The 12,038-nt window shown below is 37.6% G+C and overlaps 1 protein-coding gene across 1 annotated transcript; it reads left to right on the top strand.

The window, feature by feature from the left end:
• Positions 1 to 2,656: 2,656 nt before the first annotated feature.
• LOC121766796 lies at positions 2,657 to 3,322 on the top strand. Its single transcript, XM_042163040.1, has one exon. The coding sequence runs from the start codon at positions 2,657 to 2,659 to the stop codon at positions 3,320 to 3,322; it is 666 nt and encodes a 221-aa protein (XP_042018974.1).
• Positions 3,323 to 12,038: the final 8,716 nt, after the last annotated feature.

The following is a 12,038-nucleotide window of genomic DNA, read 5'->3' as shown; positions in this document are numbered from 1 at the left end:
CTTCAACTATGCCATCTACTATGGGACGGAGGGAGTACGTGATTATCATTATTCATATATATGCGTATATATATGGTAAATAATTAAATTTATGAGATTGGAGAATTAATTTGAATTAGTAGAATAGTATACTACTCCCTACGAGGAAAACCCACATGCATGCATGGTGGGGGTCGGATCGTTCAGCAATTGACATGTAACAGATTTGCATGTTACAATTTACTATAGCTGCCCTAAATTTAGGGATAGAATATTTCTTTTTTACTGCATACTGTTTTTTTTGTAATCGGGCTCCTTTTGTCAGAAAGAAAACCTATATAGTTTGACATGAAAGTAGACTAACTCAATTATATGCACTTTCATTTTCCAATAAAATTTAATTTTAACTTTGAAAAAATCACCTACTTTTAATCGATCGACTTGAGTTTAGACATGATTGACAAAAAATATTTTAATAACGATATTACTACACGTTTGATCTGTAGTATACGTGTTCATGTATCTATGTTACTAGCTACAAATTATAAAATCGGAGGATATTGTCGAAACATTTTATAATTAAGATGTGGCTTGAACTAATTTGGGATAAAAGTTAGTATAATTGTTGGCAATTAACCTAATTAAATAAGATATGTGCCTGTTTGTACCTAATTAATAATAGTAGTAGTATTTAATTTTGTTGAAGTGTTTATCCTTAATTAAACTATCTTTCATTAATTGTTAGAGCTAGGTTTCATAATTGCTGTACCGGCTGAACAAAATGGCGCTCTTTCACGTGAGCATTTATGCAAAATAAAACCGACGTAAAAATTAATTATATTAGTAAGTTTAGAGGTGAAATTAAAAAGGGTTTCTATAATGGCTAGCTGAACCGATTTTAATATAAAAGTTTGACAAAATATAGATTATTAATATACTCGATATACATTTTTTTGTATAAATAATTAAGCTTTGCTTATCAAGAATAAGAATTCCATAACAGAACTAAATATATGTACGAAGCGTTTGATATCACAATAGATGTAATCACTAATCAGGCTTCAACCCTCACGTTTTAATTGTATCGATGTAAAGAAACTTCAACTCTTGCCAATCACTAAACAATGCTATCATTCGTTCCGTCGCTAAATTTGTAGCATAAGTACTATATTACGTCTAATTTTTTTTTGATATAGAAGTAAAATGCTCAAACTAGCAAAGGTAGTGAGCAAAAGTTCAGCATAACAACAAACAAGCTCTGCAGCAAAACAAACACGCGCACGAGCCAAATCCAAAACACCTCACAATCACCCAATATCTTCTGAGACCGGGGGCACCCCGACAAACCAAAAGCACAAACGGAGAAGAGGAATATGCACAAATAAAACAAAAAAGCGGCAGCAGAGCCAAAAAAGTCAACAACAAAGAAAACAACCTAGACTCGCACATCCTCATGAAGAGAAGAACATACCCGTGAGGACACGCTCGCCGATCTCGACCCCATCTAAGAATGTTCTGTAAGGAAATTCGATACAGATTGAGGATCCAAATGCACTCCCCTTCTTCCCTTTATGATCTCCGAGTTTTGCCATTCTCTAATGTCTTTCAAATTTTCAACCATTTATCCCGGTGAAAAGGGAAAGTTTATTATTCACTTAAAAAAACCCAAACTTTTTTACTTATAGATCTTTTATCCTATTTATCAATTATTTGTATAAACACGCACCCATCTTATCTGATATAGTTTTGGGGAGGAATAAGTATTATTCTGTCCCAAGAAAGATGAACCATTTCTTCAGCGATATAAAATTTTATACAACTTTATTTTGTGTGTTAAGTGTAGAAAATAAAGTAATTAAAAGAGTAGGAATAAAGTAGAGATAAAAGTGTTTCTATTTTTATTAATGAGTTATCTTAGTTGAGATAAATGAAAAGGAAAATGAGTTATTTAGTGGGATAGGGGGAGTACGAAGCACTATATAATTAGATGTACTGTTACGATTTCCTTTTCTTGTATAATTACTAACATGGGAATTGAAGCGCCACTTCATGGATATGCTCCTCTTCGCCTAGGATATTAATGCAAGCTAAATTTGTGTTTGGTGTTTTATTTAGGTTTTTATTGCGGTTTTAATAGTTTCTTGCTTTAGTGTTTGATTTTATTGAAAATGGACATCAATTTAATTAGGACTTTTGTTGATTTTTTTAATGGCAAATCCTTGTTCGCTCTCATGAATACTTTTGGTGTCTTAAGCATTTTCTTTTACACTAAAACATTTAATAAAAATTACTCCTAGTAGCATTTTTTTACTTCCCTACATATAGCAATTCTAGCTTAGTCATGACTCATGATTGAGATATGATCATGATCTGAATTGCACCGAAATGTCATAATTACTTCTCTAATCATACCAATCATAATGGAAATGTGGGTTCGCCCATAATTAATCTATTCAATATTTGTCTCAACACTACCCAAAAAAAAAGAAAAAAAAAACCTCTATAAAAATGCCATCGCTAGTAGCACCACTCGCAATATGATTCATTTCTACAAAAATCCATCCTCTTTTTCTCCTCAAAACACACACGAATTTATTTTCTGCAAATGCCTATTCTGATAATCACCAAAAACAGTCCAATCCATATAAAAATATAGAATTATATATATATATGACTGATGGAGGCCTTTAATTTTGACGGTAATTCCGGCAAATCCAACAGTTTTCCGGCGATGTTTTGCGGCGTCGGTCAAATAAAAAAGCTGTTCCGCATTGCCGAGATCTTAACCGTACTGATCCTGCTGACGTGGACCTCATGTCGCCTTCCATTCGCCGTCAGGATCTCCGGCGAGTATCTCCGGTGGCTCGTGAACATCGTCGTCAGCCATCTCTTCGTCTTCTTCCTCAGCAATGCCATCGTCCTGATCCTCTTTTACAAATCGCGCAGTCTCTTCCTGCACCACGGATTTCACGATCATCGCGAAATCCAAGTCGATTTCTGCCAGGATTTCATCACCAGCGGCGCCTATTTCGCCGGATCGGAGGAGATCGTGTACGAGGACAAGCAGACGATTTTTGAGGTGACTAGAGGTAGGGCTCACCGGAGGAGCCGATCGGCGAATTTCAGGAGAGAGAAAAGCGGTGGTAATTGCGAGAAGCAGCTGCGGCGGTCGGAGACGGAATTGCGAAGGAGAGTGGAGGAGAAGAAGGAGGCGGCCGCGGCGGAGGTGGTGGATGAATTGAGTAATGAGGATTTTCAGAGAGCAATTGAAGCATTTATAGCTAAGCAGATTAAGTTTCATCAAGATGAGAAACTTACTATTGTGCTTCATGAATGCAACTGATTTAGTAATTAACAAATTAATTATCTTATTTCCCCCCTAATTTCATACAGTATGATTTTTAAATACGTACTAATGAGTTTCAATATTTTTTTAATTATTACTAAGAAAAAATGTTACTTCAAAAAACATATTTATTGTTAGTGTCCCAACTAAAACGAGAACGCCAACGGAAGCGTTCTAAAAAGTAAAAGATTAAGTTTTCTTATTTTTTTAAATTTACCAACGCAAGTAATTACGTCTCAACTTTTACGTCTCTAAAAAATAGAAATAGTAGTACTAAGTTTTTTTAGAGTATGCTTAAAAATTAAAATTGTTAATACATGGAGTACCTAACAATAACCAATGACGACAAATTAAATAGGATGATGCGTATTAATGTTAAAATTCTCCCCATGGCGTTGTACATTCAATTTCTGTGGACCAAAATTAATTTATATATTAAAATTTAAAAACCAGGTATCGTAAGGTGTAACATCTGATAATGAGTGGCTAATCATCATTTAGAAAAACAAAATTATAACAGAAAAGTCGTTTCTGCAATGAATTATAACAGACAGAAAAAGGCTCATTATCGTTATTTCGATAACCATTTGGAAAAGAAATGATTCCACATGGCCTGTCAAATCGGTACCCGCGGATACCCGATCCAAAATTTTCTGGTATCTGATCCCGAAATTCTCAAAATCTCAGACCATCCACAATAGGAATAGCCCAGCAATAGCCCAGCCATAGCCTAGTCACAAACTTCTCCTGCCACATCATCAACACTATAAATCCTCCTGCCACATCATCAACACTAGAAATCCTCCTTCCACATCATCAAAACAAGCAAATAGCCCAGCCATAGCCTAACCATAGCCTAGCCACATCACTCAAAATTATATAAAACAAATAATTAACAATCACACAAAATACATAATTAAATTTACGACACAGATACGGGAAAATTTAATAATAATTTTAAAATTTTAAAAAGTACATTAATTAAAAAAACACACTTCATTAAAATTAAAATAACATTACAACATCCTCATTAATAAGTTTGTCCCACATCGAAAGTGGAATATAAAACATTCAAGGATGTCTCTATAAAAGAGAAACAACCAAGAATGAGTTTGTCCCACATCGAAAGTGAAACATAAAACATTCAAGGATGTCTCTATAAAAGAGAAACAACCAAGAATGAGTTTGTCCCACATCGAAAGTGGAACATAAAACATTCAAGGATGTCTCTATAAAAGAGAAACAACCAAGAATGAGTTTGTCCCACATCGAAAGTGGAACATAAAACATTCAAGGATGTCTGTATAAAAGATAAACAACCAAAAATGAGTTTGTCCCACATCGAAAGTGGAACATAAAATATTCACGGATGTCTGTATAAAAGAGAAATAACCAAGAATGAGTTTCATAAAAAAAACATTAAATAAAAAAATTAAAAAATCCGCTGGCGATGCGCTTGGCGATCTGGAGCTTGCAATGGCGCTGAGCGGATCGCCCAGCCCACACATCGCCTAGCGCTAGGCGATTTTTTTTCCGGAAACCGGCTCGGTGGTTACAATGGTTCGCCTAGCGGACCGCCTAGCGCCGGGGCTCGGCTAGGCGGTGCGTTAGGCGCCATTGTGGATGCCCTCATACCCGATATCCGACCCGAATTTTATTTCGGGTACCCAGATACCCGAGTCAGGTATCCAGTCCCAATTATGATTGTGATTTTGTTAAAATAAATTATTTGTTTTTATAAAGTCAATGGATTAGAAAAATTAAATTGTACATAACAACATGGATATGATATTATTCATTTCTGATAAGCATCCTATATTCTTCCGTTAAAGATGAAAACATTGCATAGGTTGGATGTATTAAATTTTATCAAAATTTTAGGTGATTAATTCTTGCGCGAGTGTAAATAAATTCTTATAACTTATCCGTGCACCTTAATTTATCAATGCGAACAGTACTAAGTATGTATTTGTTGTCGCATACAGATTTAGATCATACAGATTTAGAATTTTTAAAAAGTGAGTTGGCTTTTAGGAAAATATGCACATTAACTTTTAAAAAAATACAACCCCCAAAAAAATTGGATTTAAAAAGATACCAATTGATTATGGAACACATGCAATCACTATTTTAATATTTTAATTGCTTAAATATGTAAACATATGTAAAAATCAGAATAAATACATAAATCAAAAAATTTTAAAAAATCGGATAATTCGGGTATATCCGATCGGATATCGGGTTACCCAATAATCCAAAACTTCACTATCCGATCCAGATCCGAAACCCGAAAAATCGGGTTTCGGGTATCCAATTACCCAACTTTTTCGGATCTGGATATTGGGTATCCAATACCTGATATCCATTTTGAGAGGTCTAATTCCACGTGTAATACATGTAAAAAGATAGTACCCCATAATTACTGATTTACCGCATTATCTTTGAGCAAAAGTGGCTTTAACTTTTGGAAAATAGAGATTAGATTCTTCCTGAATTCAACTTTGTTGTCTTCTTTTCTGCCCCTCTTTTTCCATTGTTTTTCATTTTCCTCTTTCATTGTGAAGCATCATCATTAGCGTTCCACTTTGATAAATAAATGGGGGTTTTTCACAATTAATTTAGCTTATCACCAAGTCCTAAAATAAGGTTAAAAACATAAAGTGAGGCACGCCCAAAATTTTGTCAAACCTCTGGCTCTGCAGAAACAGAAATAGAAGATTATATAAATTCAAAACCAAGGCCCCCTTTCTAATTATAAAATTCTTCTTTTTCTGCTCAATAATGTTAGTTGTGCTCTTTTTTGAAGAAAGGAGCTATTGCAAAAATGTGTATATACATTGATACCACCATTGGTATAAATATATGTGTAAAAAATTAGTGGTAAATTTTTTACCCAAAAAAAAATAGTGGTAAAATTCCTGGTAATTATACAATAATTCGGAATCTCTCATAATAAAATTCTTAATTAAGGATCATATGTGCTCAGATAAATCCCGTGCATGTAATTTAACGAACTTATTTTTTATTTGGTAGATAATAACTCTGTGAAATGATTAGATATAATCAAAGAATGAGATGTTTTACTACACTCGAATAGTAGTACTATTACTATATTACTACCTCAAGCACACATGGATGTATATAACGAAAACATGTAGTATGAGAAAGCAACCTAAAATAACACATGCAAGCAATATAATTAATCGTCACAATTTAGTGAGAAGTAAGACAATAGAAGTAGAGGTTACATGATCCTTGGCCATCTCTTGGTCCACTAATTTCCCATAAAGTTGGAATAACTTGTCCAAGATTCCATGTCCGAAGTGGTGAGCAATCATTGATTCCACTAATCAAGGCCCCCTCTCTCCCTAACAATATTAGCACCATTTTCCCACCATTCACAACCTCTTCACACCTCGATTTAAGAAACAATGAAAAGTCCTCTTGAAATTGCTTGTAATATGCTTCACACACTCCATTTTCGCTCCTTGCAGATATATAAATACTCTCTCTATTCATCGACATATTTTGCTTATCATAAATTCCTAAAGGAACCTGAATTCAACCATATAATCAATGTGACACTCTGATCATTAGCAACGTACACCATTCCAGTGGATTAAAATAAAGAATAAATCTCTATAAAAATCATGAAATTTGGTTTAAATTCTGGTCAATTCCATAACTTTCCGAAATAGTCTAATTTTATATTTGAGGAAAAACGAGCCAAAATACTTTAGTCTAATTTTATTCTTTTTCATACCCAAATCAATAATATTTGCGAGAGATATATATCATGAATTTCGGCTTCCAAATCATACATATTTTTTCTCAAAATCTAAGTCAATGGGACAATTGAGAAAAATATCAAAATTATACTATAAAAATCGAAAAACTAACCCTGGAGAGCCAGTGGAGACTATAGGAGGAATAGACCAAATGCAAGCAGTTGTCGGGGAAGATCCTGCCGTAGAAGGTGCCGGGAAAGCCGGCAACATAAAGCAGGCGGCAGCCGTGTTCCTTCCCGACGTTGATCTCCCGGTAGAATTCCGGCAAGGCCTGGAAAATTGTGTTGAAGTCGTTAGTGGGCAGATCGTTGAGGTAGAAACGAAACTCCGGCGCCGCCTCCCCGATTTACCGGCAGGTATCCTCGACGGCGGCGACGATCTCCTTAACGTTTGACAGCGTTGTAATGCTATCAGATACGCGACTCAATCTTGTTATCACAACGAGATCGATTCCGGAACGAGAAGAACGAATACTTGATATGAAAATGAATAAGCCAGAAAACAATTCTTGGAGAGTCAATGGAAATCTTGTGTTTTATTTTGTGTGGAAGATTACAAAACTCTTGGATGAAAAAGTTCTTTTTTCTTTTCACAGCTCGGCTCTATTTAACTAACACTTATCTAACAACTAGTTCAACCTAACGGCTTTCATTTAAAGCTAACTAACTAGTCGCATCCGACGACGTGCATCAGTTAATAACAACTGTCAACTCCGAACTCGTTTAAGTTCGGCCAACACCGAACACGTTTAAGTTCGGCCAACACCGAACACCAACACCGAGCACTGAGCACCGAGCTCAACACCGAACATTGAGCTCGGTTAATCCCTGAGCACGACTACAAACTCGACCAATCACCGAGCATGATTGCAGTTCGTCAGATCACCGAACAGCATATCGGTCCCTAATCGCCGAACAGTATATTGGTAACCGAACTGAACTGATTGTGCAGTTTTGCCCCAATCCTCATAACAAATCTCCACCTTGGGACATAACTGGACAATCCATAGATTTCATCCATCTTCCACAATCACTCCAGCTGAATCAGATTCACCAAATCCATGCAATACTTCAACTTAAGTCCGGGCAACACCTTTGTTAGCATATCAGCTGCATTGTGCTCAGTAGCTACCTTTTCAATCTTCACTGAGCCCATTTCAACTTCATCCCTCACAAAATGAAGCTTAACATCCACATGCTTGCTCCTCTCATGGAATGTCTGATGTTTTGACAAACATATGGCACTATTTGAATCACATAATACAGTCACAGCTCCTTGATCAACTCCAAAATCCGAGCAGATTCCTTTCAGCCACATGCTCTCCTTTACGGCCTCAGCCATGGAAATATATTCTGCCTCAGTTGTTGAGAGTGCCACCACAGATTGCAAACTCGACTTCCAACTTACAGCAGCTCCATACATGCAGAAAACATAGCCGGATTGGGACTTCCTTGTGTCAATGTTAGTAGCAAAATCAGAATCACAATATCCCAATAGAGGCTGTGCATCAAAATTCTTACTTCCATCAAACAGTATGCCATAATCCTGAGTACCATTCAGATACCTTAGTATCCATTTTAAAGCATGCCAATGCTCCATACCTGGATCTGCCATGTATCTGCTCACAACACTTATGGCTTGGCTGATGTCTGGCCTTGTACACACCATGGTGTACATGATGCTTCCCACTATGTTTGCATATGGGATTTTATCCATCTCTCTTCTCTGACTATCATCTTTAGGGCACTGATTTACACTGAGCTTAAACTGCTGGCTCAGGGGCACACTCACTGGTTTGCTTTTATCCATCTGAAATTTCTTGATCACATTCCTGATGTAATCTTTCTGAGTTAGCCATATCCTTTTCTTGTCTCTATCCCTTATGATCTCCATTCCAAGGATCTTCTTTGCATCTCCAAGATCCTTCATATCAAATTCAGATTTCAGATCACCTTTCACTAACTCCACCTCTTCCTTATGCTCTGCAGAGATCAGCATATCATCTACATACAATAGTAGATATGCCACAGCAACTCCACCTCTTCTCTTGATGAAGACACAATGATCATACAAAGACTTCTCAAAACCGATCTTATGCATGAACTCATTGAACCTGAGATACCACTGTCTTGAACTTTGTTTTAGACCATACAAGCTTCTTTTCAGCAAACACACCTTTCCTTCATTTCCTGGTTGGACAAAACCAGGAGGCTGCTCCATGTAAATTTTCTCTTCGAGCTCTCCATGAAGAAAGGCTGTTTTGACATCGAGTTGCTGCAATTCCCAATTTCTCTGAGCAACAATGGCAAGTAGAATCCTGATGGAGCTATGCTTTACCACAGGGGAGAATATTTCATTATAATCTACTCCCTCCTTTTGTGTAAAGCCTTTGGCCACCAACCTGGCTTTAAATCTGATTTGATTGTTGTTGAAGGCCTCAATTTTCTTCTTAAAAATCCATTTACAACCAACTGTTTTTTGATCAGTTGGCCTCAACACCAAAATCCATGTGTGATTTTTGTACAAGCTATCAATCTCCTCCTGCATGGCTAATAGCCACTGATCCTTCTCCGGACTCCTTATTGCTTCCTTGTAATTTGAAGGCTCATGATAGTCCATCTCCTCAGCTATGGCCAGTGCATAGTGCATCATATCAAAATCCTGAAATCTGGAAGGGAGCTTGATCCTTCTTCTGGTTCTGTCTCTTGCAACCAGTCTCTGTGGAGTCTTGATGTTACTTTCATGTTCAGAGGATCCACCAACACTGGTTTCTTGTGAATTTCTCACAGTATCTGGTGGACTTCTTACAGCATCAGATGAGGATTCCCTCTGACCCTCCACCTCAAACTCAACAGTCTGAACTTGCTTCATGAAGAAAGGCATTTCAGATTCCCTGAAAATAACATCCCTACTGATGACAACCTTCTTATTCCCTTCCTCACAGCACCATAATCTGTAACCTTTAACTCCAACCTGATAGCCTATCATCACACATCTGAGAGCCCTTGGTTCCAGCTTTCCTTGTTTGATGTGAGCATATGCTCTACACCCAAATGGTCTTAATTTTGAATAGTCTCCATAAGATCCATACCATCTACTATCCGGAGTCTGATTTTCAATGGCAGCAGAGGGGCATTTATTGATTAAAACAACAGCTGTGGAGGCTGCTTCTGCCCAAAATGGTTTTGACATTCCAGATGCTATCAACATGCATCTTACCCTTTCAAGAATGGTTCTATTTATTCTCTCGGCGACCCCATTTTGTTGTGGGTTGTGAGGCACCGTTCTATGCCTTTTAATTCCTTTTCTCTTGCAAAACTCATCAAACTCATGGGACAAAAATTCCAGCCCATTGTCAGTTCTTAGGCATCTCAAAGGCTTCCCCTTTTCTAGCTCAACTGCAGTACACCACTCCTGAAATTTCTTGAAGGTCTCTGACTTTTCTTTCATGATCATTATCCAAACCTTTCTTGAAAAATCATCAACAAATGATAAGAAATACCTGCCTCCTCCAATGCTATTTACTGGTGCAGGGCCCCATATGTCACTGTGAACATATTGGAGAGGTTGTGTTGAGTTATGTTTGCCCACTCCATATGGCAGCTTCTTGTTTTTGCCAAGAATGCATTCTTCACACGATCCAATGGCTCTTTGTATCTCTGAATCAGCCATCTGAATAATGCCTTGCTTTACCAGCTGCATCAGCCCAGTGTCCCCCACATGGCCCAGCCTAGCATGCCAATTGATGGTCTTTTGTGTGTTGTTAGCTGTTCCAGCAACTGCCTCAGCTTTCAGATAATAGAGCACATTGTTTCTGACAGCCTTCATGATCATTTGGCCATCCTTTTTGACAAGCATCTCTCCACCAAAGAGAGTCAATTCGTAGCCATTCTTCTCAAGAAGACCCAAGGATATAAGATTCCTTTTAATGGATGGGATGTATCTCACATCAGTGAGAGTTCTGAAAATTCCATTGTCCATCCTCAAACATATGCTCCCAACACCCCTTACATCACACACATGGTCATCTCCCAGCAACACCGAGCCTTCAGATTCCTTTAAATCTTGGAACCAGTCGAGATTGGAGGACATATGGAAACTGCAGCCTGAGTCCATGATCCATAGCCTTGATAATGGGCTATCCTCCACCACATTGAGAGCTCTTGCCTCTTCAATTTCCTCAGTGATAGCTGCTGTACCATCTCCTTTGTGATTTTCAGATTGCTTTTTCTTCCAAGCAAAACAATTTTGCTTGATGTGTCCTGGTTTCTTACACCAGAAGCAGCTTCTAGATTCCTTTTGATCTCCTTCCTTAGATGATCTTGGCTTCCACTTGTCAGATGGGGGTTTCTTGAATTTGAATTGTTTCTTTGAAGTTGCCTTCACATTGAGGCTTTCAGCAGCTTGATCGATTGGCTTGCTGACACATTTCTGCATTGCCTTCAGCTTTAATGCAGAAAATACCTCCTCCAAAGTCACTTTCGAATCCCTTCCAAGAAGTATTGAGTCTTTGAATTGCTCAAAACTCTGAGGCAGAGCATTCAATAACATCAAAGCTTTATCCTCATCTTTCATGGGATCATCCACACCCTCAAGATCATCTATATACTTTCGAAAATCTTCCAGCTGATCCGCCAGATTCTTGGAGTCAGAAAATCTAAAGTTGAACAATCTTTGCTTGAGATGCAACCTATTGGAGATTGACTTCTCCATATATATTTTCTCCAATTTCTCCCACACTCCCGCGGCATCATCCTCTTTCTGAACCTCCCTCAAGACTCTATCGCTGAGGCACAAGACAATCGAGCTATACGCCTTGTATTCCAGTTCTTGACATTTCGCCGCATCCATCCCTTGAATCTCTTTCTTGTCCGTCTTGGATTTCACATAATCCCAGACGCCTTGCTGCATCAGAACAGCTCTCA

Source organism: Salvia splendens, chromosome 15 (genome assembly GCF_004379255.2).
Source record: "Salvia splendens isolate huo1 chromosome 15, SspV2, whole genome shotgun sequence".
NCBI lineage: Eukaryota > Viridiplantae > Streptophyta > Magnoliopsida > Lamiales > Lamiaceae > Salvia > Salvia splendens.
Note: the sequence above shows the minus strand (reverse complement) of the source record. Positions and strands in the feature narration are given on the sequence as shown.

Bases quoted from the DNA above. Each gene is read 5' to 3' on its own strand.
- LOC121766796 (XM_042163040.1), top strand. From the start codon at position 2,657: ATGGAGGCCTTTAATTTTGACGGTAATTCCGGCAAATCCAACAGTTTT.